Here is a 24,183-nt window from a genome sequence, read left to right on the forward strand (position 1 = left end):
CAAATTAGAATGGAACAGGAGACCTTTTTATAGGTCTCTGGGCGGCTAGAGATTAATGACAATTACAAATTTTCCCTTGTTAGTTTATTTTAATTGTACAAAATCAACAAAGGCATTGTTAAATCATAATTATTTAACCCATTGACCACCAAAAACGTCAATTGACACGCTTGTACAGCCTAAATAATTCTGCAGCGATTTCGATAGTTCACGCAGTGCTAGTGTTATTTTAAACGTCAAACTTTTATCAAAATATGACGTGTAAATAACACTTGCACTGCGTCGGCTATCAAAATCGCTGCAGAATTTTCTTGGTCTAACTCTATCAACCTTAGTGCATTCCGACAAGGTTCACGATAGGCGTCGCGTTCAAAGAGTTAATGTTAATAAGAGTTCGAATCTCTATACGTCAGAGGGAACATACTTTCCACGTGATTATGAACTTTAAACTCAAAGTGATAGGGTTCAATTTTGCATAAGTTCTGACACCCTTGTGCCTTATAAAGGGTTCAAAGTGATTGTATTTTTTATGTCTTAGACTTCTTAGCGCCACTTGTACCATCCGACTAACCCGAGATTAAGCAGTTAAACCGTTAATTCGGTGTCAAATTGTACTGGTAACCAAGGTAACTCCAGGTTTAACAGGTTAACCCCAGGTTAGTGGTATGGTGCAAACGGGGCTTAGAGTATCTGGCGGACGCTATAAGTTATTAATTTCTCGCCGATAGCCGAAGGTCGGATAGAGATGTAAATCGCATAGCACCTTAAGGTCCAGCGGGTCCCCGGCTAGTTCCCCGTTGAGCAAGGTTAAGCTGTGGCAGGCCGCCATGCCGAGCTTGAGGTCATGCAGGTCGTTGAGTTGCCGCGGGTCCCGCACGGGTCGCGACAGGCGCGGCGGGGAGACTGCGGAGCTCACAGGGATGGCGCCCCACATGTCCAGCCCGTCCTCGGTCAGGGTGCCGGTCTGTAATGACGTCATTATTTAGTTAAGTTTTTCATTTGATAAAATAACAGGGTTATTTTTACCCGGGTCGAAATATACTTCGAGGAACGAAATAGTTAAGTGGGCACGAAAACCCGGCAAATTAGAAAGGAATGAAAAATACAGCGCGCCGTGTGATACTTGCGACGGAAGATTTGACGATCGCGCGGGTTTTAATATTTTCCCTGATTAACTCTGAAATTACAAATCCCTCGGCTATATCTCTAGCCATTTTTTAGACAAGTTTTCGTGGTTTTTTTCTATAGAGACAACTTTAACCTTTTAAAGTTTTGCTTGCAGTTTGCGATCGAAAGTATACTCTGGTTTCTATATGATTTTTTTCATTGCATTTGCCCTTCATTGTGTGTATTAATTCAAAATAAAAACTGCAATTCTGCGGGAGCCTTAAAATAACACTATTGGAAGGTTAATTAAATATATACCTACACAATTCCATTATAGGATTTCGACTGTTTCATCTTTGGGTATATCTTTTCCATATTTTTTTTCTAGTCTTTTATATAAGCGCTGGTGGCCTAGCGGTGAGAGCGTGCGACTTGCAATCTGGAGGTCGCGGGTTCAAACCCCGGCTCGTACCAATGAGTTTTTCGGAACTTATGTACGAAATATCATTTGATATTTACCAGTCGCTTTTCGGTGAAGGAAAACATCGTGAGGAAACCGGACTAATCCCAATAAGACCTAGTTTACCCTCTGGGTTGGAAGGTCAGATGGCAGTCGCTTTCGTAAAAACTAGTGCCTACGTCAAATCATGGGATTAGTTGTCAAGCGGACCCCAGGCTCTCATGAGCCGTGGCGAAATGCCGGGACAACGCGAGGAAGAAGAAGAGATTTTTTTTCTAGTCTGCAAAGAGAAGCCTATTACAAAAAGTGTAATAAAAAAACTATATTTTTTTTAAGGCATTTGTAGAAAAAGTCGAGAAAGATATTGTTATTTTTTTTTCTAAATAGTAATAAGTAATAGTCAGGGTACAAAGGTGGTTCGAAATAATAATTTAATCAATGCATCCATGGTATTTTACAAAGCTGTTTAAGGTCTAATAAGTACAAACATGGACCCTACTAGGGTGTAGCATTTTGGGTGTCATTCTGAATCCCTAACAACGTTTGTCCTAAAGTCACTTGCTCTAACTGGTTTGTCCTAATGGGCACATGCCCTAACGATCAATTGTCATAACTATTATTTTCCATAATGTAATGGTTAGCCTAAGAATCATTTGACCTAAGCATTTATACCATAACTATCTAGATCCCTAAAGTTTTTTACCATATTTTCGATATCCCTAACAATGTTTGGAATAAAATAACATGCTCTAACTGTTTTGACCTAATGGCTATTGCCCTAATGATCTATTATCATAACAGTTACTTTTCCTATTGATCAATTATCATAACAATTACTTTCCATAATGAATGGTAACGAACTGTTGCCACAAAAGTGGGTTAGGTTAGGTTAGAACTGTGACACTCGAAAAAACGAACTGCTGCCACAAAAGTGGGTTAGGTTAGGTTAGAACTGTGACGCTCAAAAAAACGAACTGCTGCCACAAAAGTTGGTTAGGTTAGGTTAGAACTGTGACCCTCGAAAAAACGAACTGCTGTCACAAAAGTGGGTTAGGTTAGGTTAGAACTGCGATCCTCGCAAAAATGAAGTGCTGCCATTGGTTAGGTTAGGACATACGAGTATTAGGTCAAGAAACGATAGGCTAAGTAAAATTAGGTAACATGATGGTTAGGATATATAATTTTTAGGCCTAACAATAATTAGGCAAAAAAAGAATTATGCTACATAACATTAGGATAAATACCCAATATGGAAAGTGCCATTAGGGAAAAACAAATTAGGACAAAAAAAAATCGGCCAGTAGATAATAGGGAAACCAAAATTAGGGTATACGAGTGTTAGGACAACTGATCATTATGACAAACAATATTAGGGAATGCAAAGATAGGAGAAAAAACTTTAGGGATTCAGATATAGATCCTAGCATTTTACATATGTATACATATTCTTACCCAGTGGTTAGTGGATGAATATTGGCTTACAACATACCTTATCGAAACATATACAGTCCAGCGACCCGCTCACATTGACCGCTCTCGTGTTAAGGCAGGCCACACGCGCGCGCTTGAGCCGCGACACCGCGTACAGCCGGCCCACTGTCATGGCGGCGGGTAGAGCCGGCGGCACCACTATGGTTATTATGTCGAGGGCCTTTATGGCTATGTCGCCGGGAGTTAGGTGACGATAGGCCTGGAAACAATACAGTTAGTTCAGTTTTAATCGGTTTTTAGACTTTACAATTCGAGGATTTGTAACTAAACTTAGTCACAGAATAAATAATAGTACTAGTAGAGAAGACTCACTCTCTAACAAAACGCGTCTGTTACGATCAGGACAGATATGGCCGCTAGGTGGCGACAGCGCCACGCGCGGATTATGGCTAGCCACCAAAATTGGTGTGGAACAGTTTTACTTTTAGCTACCTGTTGCAAAGCGACGAAATCGCGGAGTGAGCCACGCCTGACTAAACTTAGTTTGTCATTATCAAAGAACAAAAGGTTAATGAAAAATTAAACTCCAAAAATACAAACTACGGTATAAAACGACGAAACAATAAAAATCTTGCAAATAATATTAAGGCGCCTGACGAAGAAGCGACCAGCTATGCTATATAAAACCGGGCAAGTGCGAGTCGGACTCGCCCACGAAGCGTTCCGTACCATTACGCAACAAACGGCCAAAATAATCACGTTTGTTAAATGGGAGCCACACTTAAATATTTATTTTATTTTGTTTTTAGTATTTGTTGTTATAACGACAACTGAAATACTTCATCTGTAAAAATTTCAACTGTCTAGCTATCGCGGTTGATGAGTTACAGCCAGACGACAGACAGTCGGACAGTGGAGAATTATACTGCAAAACGTAATTCAAGACCAAAAAAAGTAAGAAAATGTTGCCACTTTTTACTAGCGCGTCTTGTATTTATGTAAAAATAAGTAAATAAAAGTACTTTTTTAAATCTTAAAAGTAAAATTACTAATAAATAAATGATCTTAGCGTTATTAATTATCAAAAGAAAATTACTATTTTACAAACAAATTATTGCAGTGGCAACATTGTCTTACTTTTTTTGGTCTTGAATGACGTTTTGCAGTTTAGTAATAGGGACCCATTTTTACCCTTTAGGTAATACCCTAAAAGCTTAAAACGGATCACCTCACCTTGAGAGCAACAGTATAAGCCAGTCCCAGTAAAGCAATGACCGCCAATATTATAATAAACTTGTAGGAATCCCGGTCGAACTTGAAGTCGGCCGGCGTGGGGTAGAGGATACTGCGGACCAGCTGACCCTTGCTCGTGTTGTATCCGGTTCGAAGGACCAACGCTCTGAAACATAATGTAATGTTAATGATTATATAACTTCTTCTTCTTCTTCTTCCGGCCTTATCCCACTTTTATTTGGGGTCGGCTCTCCTAATCAATTTTCTCCAGTTATATCTGTTCCGGGTCGTCGTTGGATCTATATTCTTATTCTCTAGGTCTTTCCTAACTACAGACATCCATGTAAGTCGGGGTCGTCCACTCTTTTTCGGTCCTTTCATGCACTCTAGCACCTTTCTAGTCATGTGGTCCTCCGGCCTTCTCATGACATGACCGTACCATCGGAGTCGTGTTTCCGTTAGCTTGTCCTGTATGGGTCTTATTTTGAACGAGCCTCTTATGTAACGGTTCGGCACTTTGTCCATGAGTGTCACTCCTGCAGACCACCTAAGCATTCGCATTTCAGCGACGTGAAGTTGGTCGGATTGTTGCTTCTTGAGAGGCCAGCATTCGGCGCCATATAACATTGCTGGTCTGACAGCGGTTTTGTACACTTTTCCCTTTACGCGGATGGGCATCCTCGGGTCACAGAGTACTCCTGTAAGCTCCCTCCACTTTTGCCAGCCCGTACTTTTACGATGCGCTACGTCGTTGTCTATGTAGCCGTCCTTGGTTATTACACTGCCTAGGTACTTAAAGTTTTGCACAGTTTTAAGCGCAGTATTTTGCAGGTGTAGGGTGTGTTGGGCTTGTCCATTGGCAAAATTGCAGTGCATATATTCAGTTTTCTCTCTGCTTATTCTCAATCCCGCTTTTTCTAGGGCTGACCTCCAGCTTTCCAGCGTTCTTTGGAGTGTTCTTGGCTCTTCATCTATGAGGACAATATCGTCTGCGTATAGAAGGTTCCAAGGTGTTGGTTTCTGGATATTAGACGTGAGGTAGTCCATAACGAGGTTAAATAAAAGCGGGCTGAGAGCTGACCCTTGGTGAACTCCAACATTTACGTGAAACTCATCACCCATTCCCGCTGAACATCTTACTTTTGTGGTGGCGTTCCTGTACATGTCAACTATCATCCGTATGTAACATTCGGGGACCCTCTGGTACCGCAACGCCTGCCAAATCAGAGGTCTCGGGATTCGGTCGAACGCTTTTTCCAGGTCTATAAAGACCATGTGTAAGTCTTTCTTGTTGTCCCTGTAGGTCTGTAGGGTTAATGATTATATAACATAAAGTCTAAATAATAAAGCCTCCTAAGGCCCAGCTATACAATTGAAAAATTCTAAATTTGCTACTGAAATTTGAACCTATAGTGTAGAAAATAGAGTTGATTTTGCGTTGTTACAAAATTGAACGAAACAAAGCAAAAGCGATTCTGTTCACACACAGACATTAAATATTAAAATAAGTTAAATAAGTCATTCATATACTTGAGGCACTGTTGTGAAAGGCATGTTTCTTGCAGCCCGTATTATGTTTAATTAATTAAGTTTGTACTAACATTAGACATAAGAATTTATAATATTGAATACTAACAAATTGTATGAGTCATGTCACTCGAAATAAATGAATTTATTTATTATATATGTATTTTAAATCGAAGATTGCTCGAAATATTTCGCTCAATAACGAGCAGCTTAAGCGGGAAGTTACGTTGCAATCTTCGACTTAAGATACGCGAGAGACCCGTTTTAATATACTGCACATTTAATTATAAATGAAAAACCGGACAAGTGCGAGTCGGACTCGCCCACCGAGAGTTACGTACTTTTTAGTGTTTGTTGTTATAGCGGTAACAGAAATACATCATCTGTGAAAATTTCAACTGTCTAGCTATCACGATTCATGAGATACAGCCTGGTGACAGACGGACAGTGGAGTCTTAGTAATAGGGTCCCGTTTTTACCCTTTGGGTACGGAACCCTGAAAACATACTGAGGATTATCCTTACCTAACGGGCTCGTTGTTGTAATATCTAGTCTGAATGACGCGTGTGCCACAGAAAAGGACACTGGACGCGTGCTCTTTGAAATGGAATGGCTTGTCCACTCGCAGTAACGCCGTCTTGGTCACAGGAACGGATTCACCTACAACATAACTTTGTTTATAAGTTTAGCATATACATATACGGCTACATCGACGTATATCTTAGGATGGGCCTTACGGGCATTAAAAATGGTACTAGTTCAGCTATCGCGAATTCGAGTCAAACGTGCAGTCTAACGCAACTAGTTGCGACCAATCGCGCGCGTGATGTGAACTCATCAACCAATCGCATTGTAGCGGTGTCAAACCGCTGTACTGGCCCCATTCATGCCCCATTCTTATTGTTTGTAAGGCCAGTCCTGAGATATATGTCAATGTACGGCTACGAGTAGGTATGCAATTGCTCAACATGACGCAGCCGTGCGGGGGCAGCGTGATGACGTCACCCGGGGCTACGGTACGAGAGTCCACATCCCGTCCGTATCTGATGTATAGTTTATGTATTGACCTGTGAGCATGCTCTCGTTGACGATGGCGGAGCCGGCCAGGAGTACGCAGTCGCTCAGCAAGACGCAGTCGTGCGGGGGCAGCGTGATGACGTCACCCGGGGCTACGGCACGGGAGTCCACATCCCGTCCGTATCTGATGTATAGTTTATGTATTGACCTGTGAGCATGCTCTCGTTGACGATAGCGGAGCCGGCCAGGAGTACGCAGTCGCTCAGCATGACGCAGCCGTGCGGGGGCAGCGTGATGACGTCACCCGGGGCTACGGCACGAGAGTCCACATCCCGTCCGTATCTGATGTATAGTTTATGTATTGACCTGTGAGCATGCTCTCGTTGACGATAGCGGAGCCGGCCAGGAGTACGCAGTCGCTCAGCATGACGCAGCCGTGCGGGGGCAGCGTGATGACGTCACCCGGGGCTACGGCACGGGAGTCCACATCCCGTCCGTATCTGATGTATAGTTTATGTATTGACCTGTGAGCATGCTCTCGTTGACGATAGCGGAGCCGGCCAGGAGTACGCAGTCGCTCAGCATGACGCAGTCGTGCGGGGGCAGCGTGATGACGTCACCCGGGGCTACGGCACGGGAGTCCACATCCCGTCCGTATCTGATGTATAGTTTATGTATTGACCTGTGAGCATGCTCTCGTTGACGATAGCGGAGCCGGCCAGGAGTACGCAGTCGCTCAGCATGACGCAGCCGTGCGGGGGCAGCGTGATGACGTCACCCGGGGCTACGGCACGAGGGTCCACATCCCGTCCGTATCTGATGTATAGTTTATGTATTGACCTGTGAGCATGCTCTCGTTGACGATAGCGGAGCCGGCCAGGAGTACGCAGTCGCTCAGCATGACGCAGCCGTGCGGGGGCAGCGTGATGACGTCACCCGGGGCTACGGCACGAGGGTCCACATCCCGTCCGTATCTGATGTATAGTTTATGTATTGACCTGTGAGCATGCTCTCGTTGACGATAGCGGAGCCGGTCAGGAGTACGCAGTCGCTCAGCATGACGCAGCCGTGCGGGGGCAGCGTGATGACGTCACCCGGGGCTACGGCACGGGAGTCCACATCCCGTCCGTATCTGATGTATAGTTTATGTATTGACCTGTGAGCATGCTCTCGTTGACGATAGCGGAGCCGGTCAGGAGTACGCAGTCGCTCAGCATGACGCAGCCATGCGGGGGCAGCGTGATGACGTCACCCGGGGCTACGGCCCGGGAGTCCACATCCAGTCCGTCGAGTAACTGTACAGATGCGTGCGCTTCCACTGTGGCGCGGAGGCTTTCTTGGTTCTGGAAGTGATAAAGTGAACATTGAACCGATTCTAGAGTGGCGTGGGTTAAAGTTATGCCTAAGAATAAGTTAAAGGTAAAGTCTGTGTTTTTAATTCCGTAAAGCCCACTAGTACTATAACTTAAATATAATTTAAGAGCCCATCAACTTGCACACTAGCGCCACTGCTAAATAATCGTGATTATTTAAATTTAACGAAAGGTATTTAAAAAGGGGGCCCGCTACCAACTGTATTATGTATTTATGTACCTTTTGAATACATCAAACTAGTTTGTATATCAACGTGCACAACGTTGATGTGCTCTTAAATCATTTTCAATTTGAACAGAGTGTATTACGTTTTTTCGTTCGATTTCAAAACAAATGATATTCAACTATATTTCCTTCACAATTTATTTCAAATTTAACTATATGCAACGATAGACATTTTTGTATGGTGGGCCTAAGGAGGATTCATCAGATATTAGATGACAGTTTGATTGCCCTATCTGTCTAACCAAACTGACTAAACTGTCGTTTGACTGTAGGGACCGAACACGTAGGTTTCACTACGTGGTGGACTAAACCGAAAACTTAAAGAACTGTGTCCCTGATAATAATGGTTTTGGGCCATCCACGTATAACCAAAACTTATATATCATTGGAAAGAGCGTTGTAAATACTCTGTTTGTATGAGTATATTTAGTCTTTATTATGCATGCGTAAGTTGATGTGTAGGGATCAATAACGTGGTCCGTGGGAGTCTATGACAAGTATACATGGACATTTTTTTCTGTCATAAATGGTTAAAAATTACGTTTTTTATTAATCATTTCCATAATTTAATTATATATCTTCTTGCGCCTAGGGCAGGTGCCCCGTCACCACGGGGAGGTCCCCGTGGTGACGGGGCACATAGCTTCAATTATATGGTATTTAGGATTCGCTAGGCACCAAAACGAACCCATTAAGACGCCTTCTTCTGGTAAAGAAGAATTTTTATAAGATTGGACACTTCTGATGAAGATTCGATGTTTGATTGAGATTCCTACTTCGACATCTTGTAATTTCTAACGCATGCAGATTCTGGACATAAAATATGTATTTTCTTTCTACACTTGAAGCACACTATACACTGATATATACAGGGCGTCCCACAGCTATGCCACATGGAGGGTAAGTACCCTGAATATTGTAGATAGAACATTTTGCTGAAAGAAGACATTATTTTAATTTAAAAAACAATTTAAACTGCATTCATAGATTTTTAAATAATTACATGGTTGAACCGGGAATCGAACCCGCTACACGAAAAAAAAAAACATCCTGTAGCTTTTTCATACCGATCGAAAGGCTTCATCATAAGGATTATTTTTTGCTAAATATCCACGATTGCACATTATAGGGTCTGAAATTCTTATGATGAATAGTTAAAACACGTAGAATGGGTTCACCATTTCTTAAAAATTAAGAATCTATCTGGGTGAATCAACTTTTTCTTGTCACTAGTTGCCATGGTTACGGTCTCCTGGGTCACTCCTATAATACTAGTTTTTTCGTATTTAAATGAACCAAACTTGAATTTGTTGGTAGTTATAAGGCCTTTCCATTATGAGACACCTACTAAGCACGTTTGTAGAACATGGCACAGCAGTTCTTCTAACACACTATGCTACTATTGTCTCCTGGCTGATGGGACAGAATAACAACAAGAAATAGTTCATCGACCCATCTTCAAAAATTACCTTCTTGGTCTGTATGACAGACGTGGCCACACCGAACGTAGACATTAGCACCACGGCCCCGCAGTAATAATAGTACGGCTCGGCCAGCCACACGGCTATAGTGAACAGTTGGAACACGTAAAAAGGGTGAACCCTTTAACGCGTTTAAAGATAGACGCTCTTTCAAGAAGTGGTGAACCACTTCTTGAAAGATGAGCGTCTATCTTTAACCCTCAATTACCTTCTTGGTCTGTATGACAGACGTGGCTAGACCGAACGTAGACATTAGCACCACGGCCCCGCAGTAGTAATAGTACGGCTCGGCCAGCCACACGGCTACAGTGAACAGTTGGAACACGTAGAAAGGGTTCACCACTTCTTGAAAGAGCGTCTATCTTTAACCCTCAATTACCTTCTTGGTCTGTATGACAAACGTGGCTACACCGAACGTAGACATTAGCACCACGGCCCCGCAGTAATAATAGTACGGCTCGGCCAGCCACACGGCTATAGTGAACAGTTGGAACAAGTAGAAATGGTTCACCACTTCTTGAAAGAGCGTCTATCTTTAACCCTCAATTACCTTGTTGGTCTGTATGACAGACGTGGCTACACCGAACGTAGATATTAGCACCACGGCCCCGCAGTAATAATAATAAGGCTCGGCCAGCCACACGGCTACAGTGAACAGTTGGAACACGTAGAAAGGGTTCACCACTTCTTGAAAGAACGTCTATCTTTAACCCTCAATTACCTTCTTCGTCTGTATGACAGACGTGGCTAGACCGAACGTAGACATTAGCACCACGGCCCCGCAGTAGTAATAGTACGGCTCGGCCAGCCACACGGCTACAGTGAACAGTTGGAACACGTAGAAAGGTTTCACCACTTCTTGAAAGAGCGTCTATCTTTAACCCTCAATTACCTTCTTGGTCTGTATGACAAACGTGGCTACACCGAACGTAGACATTAGCACCACGGCCCCGCAGTAATAATAGTACGGCTCGGCCAGCCACACGGCTATAGTGAACAGTTGGAACAAGTAGAAATGGTTCACCACTTCTTGAAAGAGCGTCTATCTTTAATCCTCAATTACCTTCTTGGTCTGTATGACAGACGTGGCTACACCGAACGTAGATATTAGCACCACGGCCCCGCAGTAATAATAATAAGGCTCGGCCAGCCACACGGCTACAGTGAACAGTTGGAACACGTAGAAAGGGTTCACCACTTCTAGAAAGAGCGTCTATCTTTAACCCTCAATTACCTTCTTGGTCTGTATGACAGACGTGGCCACACCGAACGTAGACATTAGCACCACGGCCCCGCAGTAGTAATAGTACGGCTCGGCCAGCCACACGGCTATAGTGAACAGTTGGAACACGTAGAAAGGGTTCACCACTTCTAGAAAGAGCGTCTATCTTTAACCCTCAATTACCTTCTTGGTCTGTATGACAGACGTGGCCACACCGAACGTAGACATTAGCACCACGGCCCCGCAGTAGTAATAGTACGGCTCGGCCAGCCACACGGCTATAGTGAACAGTTGGAACACGTAGAAAGGGTTCACCACTTCTAGCAGAATGAGCGTCATGATGCTTTGGACTGGGACTTTGATCTCGTTCAGACCGTAGATATTTAACCTGTAGCAAAAATTCTAATATAAGTAATATATTAAATAGTATATTACATAACCTAGGGCAGTCTTCTTCTCCCTGCCCTTATCCCACGTTATGTGGGTCGGCACAACATGTTTTTTTCTTCAATTCTCCTCTGTCTTTCGTCACCTCAGCACTCACTCTTTTCTTGCTCGTATCCTCTTTCACACAATCCATACCTAGGGCAGCAAAGTAAGAAATGTTTATCGATAATTGCATGTATAGTTCGTAGTTTTGTAACAGAGCCCGGCGGCTAATCCTATTGTCTATAGTTAAGTAAAACCGCACGTGCTACTTACCTGCAAAAAAGGGTCATACCTATTATATTTGGCACCTGAGCGCGGGCTAGTCCAACGCTCAAAAAACCAGTGTAGGTGCGCTCTCCGATAACGCGCCTTTGTTATGCATCCCGATGACACATTTTAGACTGGTTCTGTAGCGTTCGACTCGCCGGCACTCAGTAACCGAAGTACGCAGGTTTTTATGCAGGTGGCTGTAGCACGTGGCACGAGCGGTTTTGCTTAACAATAGACAATAGGATTAGCTCGGGCTCTGTTACAAAACTACGAACTATAAACTGAGGCTTTCCTATTTACTGGTCGAGGTGAGTATACTATTTTTCCGCCCGACGGAGACGGAAAGCGGCAACTTCGTTTAGCGCAGCGCAGCTGAAAAAGGATGTATTTATGTACATAGCTGATACTCACATCCGTGATCTCTTCTCGGCTCCCGGCGACACAGCCCCCATGGCGTGCAGCTGCGCGCATGTGGCACCGCTCTCCACTCCGGCGAGCAGGGCCCATTGCGCTCGCGAACCGTCCCATACAAGAAACTGTTTTTTATGCTTGAAGTAGCGGTAGCTGTCCACGTCTGAAAATGAACGTAAAACTGTATTGACGTAGGATAATTTGCACCAAATAGTGAGTTAATGACATCTTACAGTTGTATCGTAGTGCATAATTATTTTCCATCGTATTTTCACGGAATTAACCCTTAAATGCATAGTGTTGCCAAATGTCTACAAACCATTAGACAGCTCACAGTTTTAAAATAAAAAGGCTTACGTCCTTGAACGCACCTTTATACCAAACGTCAAGTAATAGGGTGATGATTTAAGGGTTAAATTTACGCAATATTTTTAATTTATAAAAATTACATTCGTTTTAAGACGAGAAGTCGGCAAACTTGGAAAACTCCACAAGTTGATAATTTTTAGTATGTGATTTTGAACGGTTTTTTCGGGGTATGTAATTATTTTATATTTAAAACTTTATCATAGGTAGGGTACATCGCCAATTACTAGCCACCCCCCAATTACTGGCCACTTAATTTGATTTCTATTTATAGGTGAACAAAGTTCATTTTAGTATATAAGGTACGAAAATCCAATTATTAGCCAGTTTTCAATTACTGGCCACCTATTCCAAAAATGAATTCTATTTACAGATAAATAAAACTCATTTTCAGTATAAGGAAAATGGCCAGTAACTGAAATTTATCCACAACCCACTCGTTCAATAACTGGCCGCCACTTACAAAAATGAGTTCTATTCACCTATACACAGAATTCATTTTAGTATAGGTGGCCAGTAATTGAAAACTGGCTAATAATTGGCGATGTACCCTATATCACAAATTTGTAGTGTACCTTTCTAATGGTAGTAAAAAATCTCATTTATATATTACTGAAAATTACATATTTACATAAATATGATTTAGCCAATTCAACTTCTAACACTAATTTCGCAGTGAAAATCGAAGTTATATTTTTTTTTACTATTTTTCCAACAATCGGCAAACACTTATATGATACATATATAAATTTCGGGCAAAAAGAATAAATCTTGCATTTAAGGGTTAACATCGTATTTTAACTAACGTTGATCACGCTTACGATCGCGATCTACGCTTTTTTCCAAAGTGTAATGTTTTCACGGACGTCACACTAGAAATCAATATGTAGGTAGGTTAGATTCGTTAGGTAGCTTCAAATGACCGAAGGGCAAACCGTCCAGAAAAAGAAGCCCCGCCAAGCGGGGCTCCGTCTAGCTAAGTTGTAAACTAAATATTTTTTGAAAAGAAACAGTGCGGTTGGACCATGGTAATATTATCGCCTAAGAAATAAAAAGAATACGAAAAAAACAACTTGGAAACTATTCATTATGAGCAAATTATAGCATAGCAAATAAAAATGAAATAATTTGAGAATTCAGGGCTGCCAGATCGTATAATAGGCTACGAAATTCGTATAATGAAAATATTTTCGTATACATGTCGTATAGTTGGTCAATCGATATAATTGGATACGAAAAAAAAAACCGATGTTAAACTACTGTCAATTAATGCTTCAAAAAACAGTGTGCCAATACTGTTATACGATTTAATGGAACGGCAACTACTTAAATACACGCCAACACGAGCTATAACCGCGAAAATCCAATTGCGTAAATTGCGGGCATCTTTCTCTGTCACTCTTATTACGCTGTCATTGGAGTAAAAGAGAAAGATCCCCGCAATTTGGGGGCTTACCGCAAAAACCGAAATTCACCAGTTATTAAAAAATCGATTTAAAATAATAGTTTTTTTTTGTACTCGTATAATGCAATCGAATTTCGTATAATTGCGGGCACAGGATCGCATAATCAAGATTTATGTACTGGCAGCCCTGTGAGAATTCTCTATTCAAGAAGCGGATGACAAAAAAAGGTAGAAATTCGGGTGGGATAAATTGCGAATGGAAAATTTGCTACCTACGCGGAATTAACGATTTCGGGGAAAATATCTATACACTCCTTAAACCGCTTAACCGATTTAGATGAAGATATGGAGATAGTTTGACGCCCGAGGATAGTTTTTGAATTTTTGTCATCACACCATCATCAGTCATCATCACCTGACTTTGGTTGCGGGCTGATGCCCACGCAGATAAAGTCGCGGGCAAAAGAATAAGAATGGTTTATTGCCACATACATGAAAATAACATAGAGTTAGAATTACCTACATAATAAAATACAACCGTTAATTTATCAAATTATACAGAGCAAAAGGTGAGAAGATTTTTGTATTAGGCAAAGGGTTCCAGTCTCAGCGTCTGCCAGGCCTAGATGCCCGGCGCTGGTTTTCAGACCGGTCCCAGACTAAGGACGGTCGGAGAATGTTACATAATTTATGACAAATTCAGTACTTTTGTGCTCGTTTAGAATTGCTATGTTGCTTATAAAAAAAGCTGGTTGCTTATAAGTTTACTTACTCAGTGTGGTGCCATCATCCAGGTGGAGCGGCGTATATAGGTCCCCAACCTTGTGCGGTATCTTCTCGCCGGCCTCATCGGCGAATCCCTCGTTCAGCAATCCGCTGGTAAAGTACAGAATACCTGCTTTAATATTATCGCTATGAAAAAACATCAAACAATAAATCATCTTAAGGTTGACCAATAGAGAATGCCTTATGTCGTTAAATACTTAAATAAATAATTTACTTATCACGGCGACAAAGACATGATAAAGCATTCGATATTTTCTGAAAACACGGGATACGATCTATCGCTATAATTACAGATGTGTAAGTTGCGGAAAGTTTTCAAAAAGTTTGAAAGTTCAGGCATATCTCACAGGAAACAAAGGAAACTTTCATTTTGGAAATGGAATATTTGGATTCCCATACAAAAATTAGAAGTTTCCGAAATTTCACCATGTGGAATATTAGCAATTTTGGAACATTTACGACGTCACATTATTCAATTGAATAGCATTAGCTGTAATACCTAATAGTCGATAAACGCGAGCAAAATTCGCCTGCTACACGTAATATGTATCTGATTCACGGTAATAAACGGCAGCAAGCAGTTTTAACATTGTTTACCTACTGTGAGTCAGACATTGGTTAGAATTTGCAGTTGTTATGGTTGTTGCGATATGCGTGCAAAGTTACTTATTAATAACTCACAAAACGGGCAAGTTGCAGCTAAATAAGAAATAATGTGCCAGTGTAGGTACCTACCTACTATTTCATGTGATTAATTTTAATGATTAACTTGTTACATCGTTTCTGTACAAGAATAAAACAAAAACAGAGGGTCTGGGCCAAACTTATTAGCATGCTCCGCGGTTTTAGATCCAGCTATAAAAGCAGAAGAATTTTATTTTTATTGTATTCATCATCATAATTGCACTCAAGACCCCAGGGTATGCTTACTCGTATTAATAGTTTATCTTACCTTGTATCCGCTATTGTCTTCTCTATAATTTTGTGTATGTAGTATGTCTTGCATTTCTTCTGGTATGTTTCCTGGAAATGGTCAAATCAATAATACAATATTTATAAATATTGTCGATTGTCAACCTACCTATAGATTCAGTTTGAAATCAACTTTATGGACCACCTTGGTGGTACCTTTTGGTTAAAAACGTCACATTTAATGTATAGGTAAGTAAATTTGCGCGGCCTAGTTTTGCACGACCCGTCTGTTTATTAAATATTAAACATTCTTGTGCAAATAATATGCTTGTGCTAATTAGGCTAGTAGTTCAACACCGAAATGGTATCCAATAGAATATTTACTAATAAAATGGTCACCAAAGAATTAGCTGAAGTAATATCAGAATATCACTTAGAAAGGTAAAAAGAAAAAAAAGGATATAAACACAAGTATAAAAAATTTGACTAGGAGCTAGCCCCGGAAAATAAGATAATGGCTTGAATTTAGACAACCCTAAATGAGTCGCTTAACTTCAAATTCGGGTAAATCCATGTGTCAGATTAAGCGATTTTGGTATTAAGAAATGGTAATAGGGTAGATATTCGCTGAGAGGGTCGAATGGATTTACCCGAGTTTGAAGTTAAGCGACACAAATAGCCGAATGGGATAGTGCCATATACTAGAAAGGGACAGCATGATTCGACCCTGAACTACTGTCAAACTTCGGTTTTGTAGGAAGTTTCGTTTCTGTACGGTAGTAGATAAGTACTATTAATTATTCGGTGGGAGAGCAGTATAAAGGATGATATGCTTACCACCACTAAAACTTGGTCCGCAAGCTGGAAGCAAGCCCTCGTGCAGGTCGCATAAAGATACCATGTGGGACACCAATGGAACAATAATGCTGGTATCCCGCAGAACAGCACCGAGAAGAAATGCACCAGGTTGGTCCGCCATCTGCTCCTCCGGTAGCCATATACTACCTGGTGACAACACGGTTTTGGTGTTAAAAAATGTTAACTTGTTTGAATGATGGAATAAATGAATGTATGATTGTTTATTTTTAAGAAAGAAGTACAATAATTCCAAGGAAAGCATAAGGGAAAATCAATGACAGTCCATTTTAGAGCAATACCTACAAGTATATTTTTTTTCATAGTATTTTTTTCTCTAAAAACTTTCATATTTAAAATAATTGGAGATTAAGTTAATATCTGCTGTTTTCCAAAATATCGAAAAAATGGATAATGTGTACCCATAATTGTTCACTGTTTAGGAACAAAAAGACAAAAAAAACAATAAAAATATTTCTTCCTTCTGAAATCTTTAAATAATATATGAGACAAAAAGAGTTATTTTTTACAATGTATTTGTTTTTGTGATTATACAATATTTCAGCACAAATTTATAAAATATTTGTTTTTAATCTATTTATATTATTTCTTTTATAATTGTTATAATGTGAATAGACATGTTAGCTTGAAATCATATAAAAGTCCAAATTATATCCAGTAGGTCACTTGATAAGAAATACAACGGTCCATTCAACATTCAGCAGAATTAAATTATTAAATTGTAACATGAGATAAGCTACGAGTACATAATGAGCCTTATAGTGATAGCGAATTGTTGCACAAATGGCTATCTGAGCGCAGTGATGTCACGGTTGCTCGGGGAATCCCGTTATTTCAAAGGCTCATTGTTTATTGGTAGGAAGACAGTTGGCAGATTGAATATAGGGAGCAGTGGAGTTGCCGTTATGATGAATTTAAAGAACATGTCAAGGAATATTCGAAGAAGTTTAAAATAGATTGTCATATAGCTAAGCGGAATTATCTAAGTCAGAAAATTAAAAATAGTCCGGACATTATTAAAGCAACTTGGACAGTTATTAATGTGGAGACTGGTCGCTCGAAACACACAATGAAAGAACTGAAACTAAATATTGATAACAAAATTATAGATTCCAATTTAGAAGTAGCTACTGAATTTGAAAAATTTTTCACCGAGGTACCAGTATCCACAACTAAGGATTTAAATTCATCACCCTCATCTGCTGTTACATTATTAAAAGATAACGCTCCAGAGTGTTGTAGAGACCTTCATTTTGAACATGTTTGTACCTCAGATGTAATAAAAGCGTTTAAATCAATTAATGTCAAAAAAACGAATGACCTCTGGGGAGTCTCTGTCCATGCTGTCAAATCCTTAGTAGAAATTGTAGCGCCTGACTTGGTAGTTATATTTAACAACAGTGTCGATTGCGGCGAGTTTCCTGATTTAATGAAACATAGTAAAATAACTCCTTTGTTTAAATCTGGTAGCAGCTCTGACCCCACTAACTTTAGACCGATATCTGTGCTACCAACATTCAGCAAGATTTTTGAAAAATTAGTTCTTTCACAATTAGTACGACATTTTAACGGCAATAATTTAATGCATAATAAGCAGTTTGGTTTCACACGGGGTCGCTCAACAACCGAAGCTGGTGTTGAGCTAATTAAGCATATTTTCGATGCCTGGGAGGAGTCACGAGATGCTTTAGGTGTCTTCTGTGATTTGTCTAAGGCGTTCGACTGCGTTTGTCATGAAACATTGATCAGGAAACTACACTATTATGGAGTTAGAGGATCGGCACTGAATTTACTTAAGTCCTACTTAAATGGTAGAATACAAAGGGTCGATGTGAGTGGACAGCGATCACCGGGGTCACTGGTCTCTATGGGTGTACCACAGGGGTCAATATTGGGGCCTTTCCTGTTCCTTATCTACATAAATGACTTGCCATTCCTTGTAAAGACCCACCATGACATAGTATTGTTTGCAGACGACACCTCACTTATTTTCAAAGTCAAACGACAGCAACAAGCGTACAATGATGTAAACGATGCTATTTCAAAGGTAGTAAATTGGTTCAATGTTAATAATTTATTGTTAAATGAGAAAAAGACTAAATGTATTCAGTTTGTCACTAGTAGTAACGTAAGGCATGTGCAAACAAGTGTCATTGTGAAGGATGAGGAATTGGAATTAGTTGATAGTACAGTTTTTCTTGGTATAACTTTAGATTCTAAACTTCAGTGGGGTCCCCATATTGCTACTCTTTCGAGTAGACTGAGTTCTGCAGCTTTTGCAGTGAGCAAAATCCGTCAGTTAACTGATGTGAAAACAGCTCGATTAGTATATTTTAGTTACTTCCATAGCATTATGGCATATGGTATTTTACTGTGGGGCGGTGCTTCAGAGATAAATACCATTTTTGTTCTGCAGAAGCGGGCTATTCGAGCAATATATAAATTGAACCATAGAGACTCACTTACAGATAAATTCAAGGAAATTGACATAATGACAGTGCACTGTCAATATATTTATGAGAATATTCTGTATGTACATAAAAATATTGTTAATTTTAGGAAAAATTGTGACATTCATAATATTAATACTAGAAATAAACATAAGCTCACAGTGCCCTTCACACGGCTCCATAAAATTAAAAAATCATTCATGGGTAATTGTGTAAGATTTTATAATAAACTTCCAAACCATATTACTGAATTATCAATTAATAAATTTAAAAATTATGTAAAGCGTAAACTTATTTCTAAAGCTTATTATACCACACAAGACTACATGAGTGATAAATCAATGTGGGATTAATGGTGACTCGAAATAGATAACTCAATGTATGTACTTCTTTGTTAAGTTTTATTGACATTTGTTATTGACATTTAGATTTTATTCTAGAAATATTCTAGACTAGTATTTTTTATACAATTTTTTTTTTATGTTTGACGATCCTTTTGTGAAATTCTTAGTATTAAATTTGATCTGTATAATAATCCAATATTACTATGGAATAATATTAACTTCAATAAATTGCTCTGATAATTAGCTTAAGATAATATATTATTATGTAAAACGTTCATAAGTGCTTGTTACTAGGCCTACATGAATAAAGTATTTTTGACTTTGACTTTGACTTTGACTGTACTTTATTTAATAAATAAAATATTTAGCATTTGAAATATCTGAATTAAAGTTAAATGCAAGTTAATTTTAGCAGAATCTGATGGTTAAGTAATTTGTAATATAATATTTTGTTATTGATTAAGAATTTGCATATTTTGTGTGAGAAAATATTTGCTTAAAATATGATGAAAAAAATATTTAAAAAATATAGGGAAGATGTTGATGTAGAAATAAATAATAATCATTATTTCTGCAATCATTATAACCAACTAAATTGTCCCTATTCAGTTTAAAAAAAATACTAAGTAATACAAAAATTATCAGAACTTCTCTTCTAAGGATGTTGAGCATATCAATAAAGTTTTACAATAAACAGGTATAACATAATTTTCTAATAAAATTAAAAACAAATTAATAGAACGCTAAGATAGCCCAAAATGTCTTCAGGGGACAACAGTGATTTTCTTTAAGTAGCTGACTCTAAGTGTTAATTAAAAGGTAAAATAAATAAAATAACAAAAAAGTATTACCTGCTCAAATTCTGGATCTGTATGAATTCTCTGAGTATTTAATTCTAAATAAAGATCTCTAGATGTAGCATACTCTAAAACTTCCTCCTCAATCAGAGGCTGAATGTCATCTTCAGACTCCATATTTAAGTACTTTTATAATAAATGCCCAAAGAGAGATCAATAAGATCAATTATTTTTATGTGTTTATCATTTCAGTCTTGCCCTTATCCTGTTTGCGCGGCAACTGACTCTGACGCCCCAGCGACACATTATGGGCGCTTAGGGGGAGTACAATGAACACATTTAACGACTACTAAGTAATGAACAATACTTTGTGTTAAAAGATACATTTTAATGCAGTTCTTCTGTGAAATTTACTGCAAGTTATCAAATACGAATAATACGATGCTGTACTGATATTGATTGGTATTAGGTAATGTACGTAAACGGTTTCGTAAACAATGAAGAAATTATGCAGTCCTTGGAACAAAAATAAAAGTTATTTTTGCTGCGATACTTTGAAGGAATGGTTAAGCTCTGGTTACAACCATGTAATTAAACACTTCACAGTAAATTTTTACTCTCACTTATAATAAATAAATTATATTACTACACGGTTGTGTTATTTGCAACTAAACAGCTGTGATATCGAATGATTTCTCTAATCTACTGTTCTATTTCTATGATTATGGATGGATGGTAAAGATTTGCAACTGTCAGTGAATGTCAGTTCTATTGTCACTGTCACTGTTCCAGTCATATCTTAAAACGCTGGTATGCTATTCTGTTGAGTATGGATAGCAAAAACTGGCAAAAAGTAGTACTTCTTATTATTAAGTACACAAAAAATAAACTAAAACTTACTATTTGCCTGTCATCGGTAGTTAAATATTGTTCCATGCTCACAGTCATGTTGTTATAATTTTATCTGAAACAAATTATACAGAATTAAATACATTAAAATTGTTTGATATTAAATGTTTCTATGTTAGGTTACAAATAATAATACAAACTATCTCTAAACTAAATAAACTTAAAATAAAAAGCCTATAAATAAAAAACGTCCCCCAAGTCACTGCCGATGAGCAGTGTGCCCAGAAGGCTGGCCGCATTGCCACGTTGTATGGCAATATTGGCAATACTTATGCGTTGAGCAAAATACTGGCCAGCCCTCTGGTCTCCTGCGGCATCTATAAGGAGCTCCGCTAAGGCCCTGTATATACGGCGCGCGCTTGGCCCCCACGGCCCCAGCGTTTCGACCCCAAACGCCTCAAAAATATAACTACTGCCAAGGGTGGCATATTTGCGGCGTTTGAGGTCTTCTGCCATGGACGCGGCATGACCAGCATGTTAGGTTCATTTCTTTAATAAGTAGGCACGTTCTTAACAGAAACTCAAACAATCCTATTTAATGCTGTCAGTTATGTCACTGAGTCACTGTCACTGTCAGTGTCAGAGTGTCAGCGACTGCGTAGCGTAGTGTAGCGTTGTTTTGTGCTCATGCGGTGTATTTTATGTGAACAAGAGCTAATTTGTGGAATAAAATTCACGTAAAGTAAAATAATTGTATACGTAAGTAATTTCCTTATTCATCTCTTGTGGCATTATTGTATAGTCGTTACTTATATCTCGGCCAATACAATACATAACCTCCAAACAGTGTTGTGAATTTGTTCTCGAATAAACGATTAACAGGTTTGAGCAGTATAAATACTTAAATTTAGTTTAATTCATTACAGAATTCAGAATGATCATCCCAGTCCGTTGTTTCACTTGTGGAAAGGTTATTGGCAACAAATGGGAAGCCTACCTCGGGCTTCTACAAGCCGAGTACACTGAGGGGTGAGTTGAGTAGTGTGTGTATATAGTAAGATGTCGTCAAGCCATCCTCCAGAATCCTGCCATATTTGATTTCAATACTAGACTCTCACCACACTAACTTTGCTCAAACTTCGCAGTAAGAATGCATACATATCTCTATAAGCTCCATGTTTGACTTAGCACTTGGCATGAAAACTTAACATGGCTCGACTACATGTTTACCATCTGCAGTTCATCTTTACCAATAGTTGCACTATTAGTGTGCCTTCATAGTTAATTATCTAGATTTCTCAAGGATCCTGAAGATTATATTTTTAGGGTTCCATACCCAAAGGGTAAAAATGGGACCCTATTACTTAGACCCAACTGTCCGTCTGTCTGTCACCAGGCTGTATCTCAAGACAGAGAGTTAAAATATTCACAAATGATGTATTTCTGTTAAAAAGTACGGAACCCTCGGTGAGTGAGTCCGACTCGCACTTGTCCGGTTTTTTTTGTCAATCTGCCCAGCCTTCTTTGACAAATCAGGGAACATGAAAAAAACAAAGATCCTGACAAATTGAGAACCATAATATTGAAGATGCTTAAAAATAATTAAAAATGCAAAATATACTTTTTAATTTTATTCATATAGAACTAGCCTATCTATAATATTTGGGTTTATTATCAATATTATCATTTATAATAAGATTGTATGTAAAGTACGAACTGATATCGTCGGGTGACAAGCAAAAGTCATTAAGTACCACCACAAGTTCATAGCCATAGTGAACCATATTAGTACTAAAAGAAGGTCGAATTTTGTTTTAATTTTTTAGGGATTCCATGACTTTTGCTTGTCACCTGACTACATAGAATACAGGACTTGTGTTTTAAGAAGTATGAACCAAGATTTAATTTATTCCAGTGATGCCCTGGATGCCCTCGGCCTGAAGAGGTACTGCTGCCGCCGAATGCTGCTCGGGCACGTGGATCTGATCGAGAAACTTCTCAACTATGCACCACTAGAGAAATAAGTTAAATATAAAGTAGGTTATAAAATTGTAATTTTTAATTTTGATTTATTTCTATTTACCAGAATATTGTAACCAAATTCATTCCTTTGAAGATCCGTGATTTGCTGGAATATTTTTAGGTATTTTCTCATTTCTGTGCAGTTCAAGCAAAATATCTTGGCATCTCTCTTTTCACAAGTTAGTTGTGTTAGATAGGGCTCAGTGTAGGGCATAAGGGCATGCCTACAGTGTGTGACCTCTTTCCACCTGAGACCATAGACATTTTCAATTTTAATTATGTCTTAAGAAACAAGTAGTTTTTTTTTAATTATATGTAATTTTTATTTCCTAAAGAAACCCTTCATTGACGTCATCAGGTTAATTATCACCTAGATTTAAGTGTAAAATGTGCATGACTCATGAAAAAGGCAATAGCATTGTAAAACTGGTGTGGCTATACAACATGCTGCATATAAACATGTGTGGTAATAAAGTAAGATAAGAGATAGCTGTGTGTGTTTTATTTAATTATGTGGATTACTCGTGCAAATTAATCAATGCAATGGTTTTAGCAAAATATAAGTGGAATGTGTTTCAAGTGGTTATAGCGATGATCTGATGATGATATGATGATGAACTGTATGGACTTGTAGTTAGACAAGAACCCAAATTATAGGTTTTTCATGCATACTAAAATTGCCTCCATTTTCTTACAGACACCAGAAATAAGAGCCAAATTAAGAAACGATATTATTTTCTGCTACTTTAATGCCATTTTGGGTCAGTATATATTCACATAATCAGGGTATGATAATTATTGTGTAGTGTATGATAGTTTTTGTGTCCTATAAGCTCTTGTGTAGAAACCTTTATCCTGTGTACTTAGTATATGTTTTATTTAAAAAAAAATGTTGTTTATTACTTGAGGTACCTAAGTAATGTTATCTAGATGTTTCATTGAAATCCAAATGCTGGTTGCCTTGTGTATTGAGGATAAACCTTATGGAGGTTAGCAAGCCTATTATGGATCGCTTTATCCACATTTATCCACGTGATAAAACAACTGTCACTTTTTAACTCTGCGGGATAGAAAGAGACGGACACCGTTTTATCACGCTGTCACGTAGACAAATACGACCATCATATCCATACAGTGTTAATAAATTATTGTTTGTTTAACTTGGATAGTGGAAGTACCTAGAGGTACT

General features: G+C 39.0%; 2 protein-coding genes across 3 annotated transcripts in view; one reads left to right on the forward strand and one right to left on the reverse strand.

The window, feature by feature from the left end:
* LOC134675459 (polyamine-transporting ATPase 13A3-like) overlaps nt 1–20,734 on the reverse strand; it is a 42,494-nt gene extending 21,760 nt beyond the window's left edge. Inside the window, exons 1-11 of the mRNA XM_063533728.1 lie at nt 20,178–20,734; nt 16,494–16,661; nt 15,697–15,767; nt 14,731–14,834; nt 12,188–12,350; nt 11,261–11,465; nt 7,932–8,118; nt 6,283–6,418; nt 4,232–4,397; nt 3,057–3,257; nt 764–964 (exon numbers count right to left, since the gene is read on the reverse strand). Of these exons, the coding sequence (XP_063389798.1) occupies nt 764–964; nt 3,057–3,257; nt 4,232–4,397; nt 6,283–6,418; nt 7,932–8,118; nt 11,261–11,465; nt 12,188–12,350; nt 14,731–14,834; nt 15,697–15,767; nt 16,494–16,661; nt 20,178–20,300 (1,725 nt within the window). The 5' untranslated portion in view covers nt 20,301–20,734. The remainder of the gene's footprint in view (nt 1–763; nt 965–3,056; nt 3,258–4,231; nt 4,398–6,282; nt 6,419–7,931; nt 8,119–11,260; nt 11,466–12,187; nt 12,351–14,730; nt 14,835–15,696; nt 15,768–16,493; nt 16,662–20,177) is intronic.
* Nucleotides 97–23,483, forward strand: LOC134675451 (DNA-directed RNA polymerases I, II, and III subunit RPABC5). 2 transcript variants are annotated; one of them, XM_063533721.1, is made up of 3 exons: nt 97–103; nt 21,902–22,001; nt 22,888–23,483. In XM_063533721.1, the coding sequence occupies exons 2-3, from the start codon at nt 21,907–21,909 to the stop codon at nt 22,994–22,996; spliced, it is 204 nt and encodes a 67-aa protein (XP_063389791.1). In that variant the 5' UTR covers nt 97–103; nt 21,902–21,906; the 3' UTR covers nt 22,997–23,483. The 2 variants fall into 2 exon arrangements, with proteins under 2 accessions (XP_063389791.1, XP_063389790.1); XM_063533720.1 differs by lacking the exon at nt 97–103 and adding an exon at nt 21,622–21,731 and having other exon boundaries at nt 21,899–22,001.
* The last annotated feature ends 700 nt before the right edge of the window (nt 23,484–24,183 follow it).

This window comes from Cydia fagiglandana, chromosome 22 (assembly GCF_963556715.1).
Source record: "Cydia fagiglandana chromosome 22, ilCydFagi1.1, whole genome shotgun sequence".
Lineage (NCBI taxonomy): Eukaryota > Metazoa > Arthropoda > Insecta > Lepidoptera > Tortricidae > Cydia > Cydia fagiglandana.

Excerpts from the sequence above, each read along its gene's own strand:
- LOC134675451 (XM_063533721.1), top strand. The coding sequence starts at position 21,907 with ATGATCATCCCAGTCCGTTGTTTCACTTGTGGAAAGGTTATTGGCAAC. Across the intron at positions 22,002-22,887 it reads CAAGCCGAGTACACTGAGGG|TGATGCCCTGGATGCCCTCG; the intron begins GTGAGTTGAGTA and ends AATTTATTCCAG.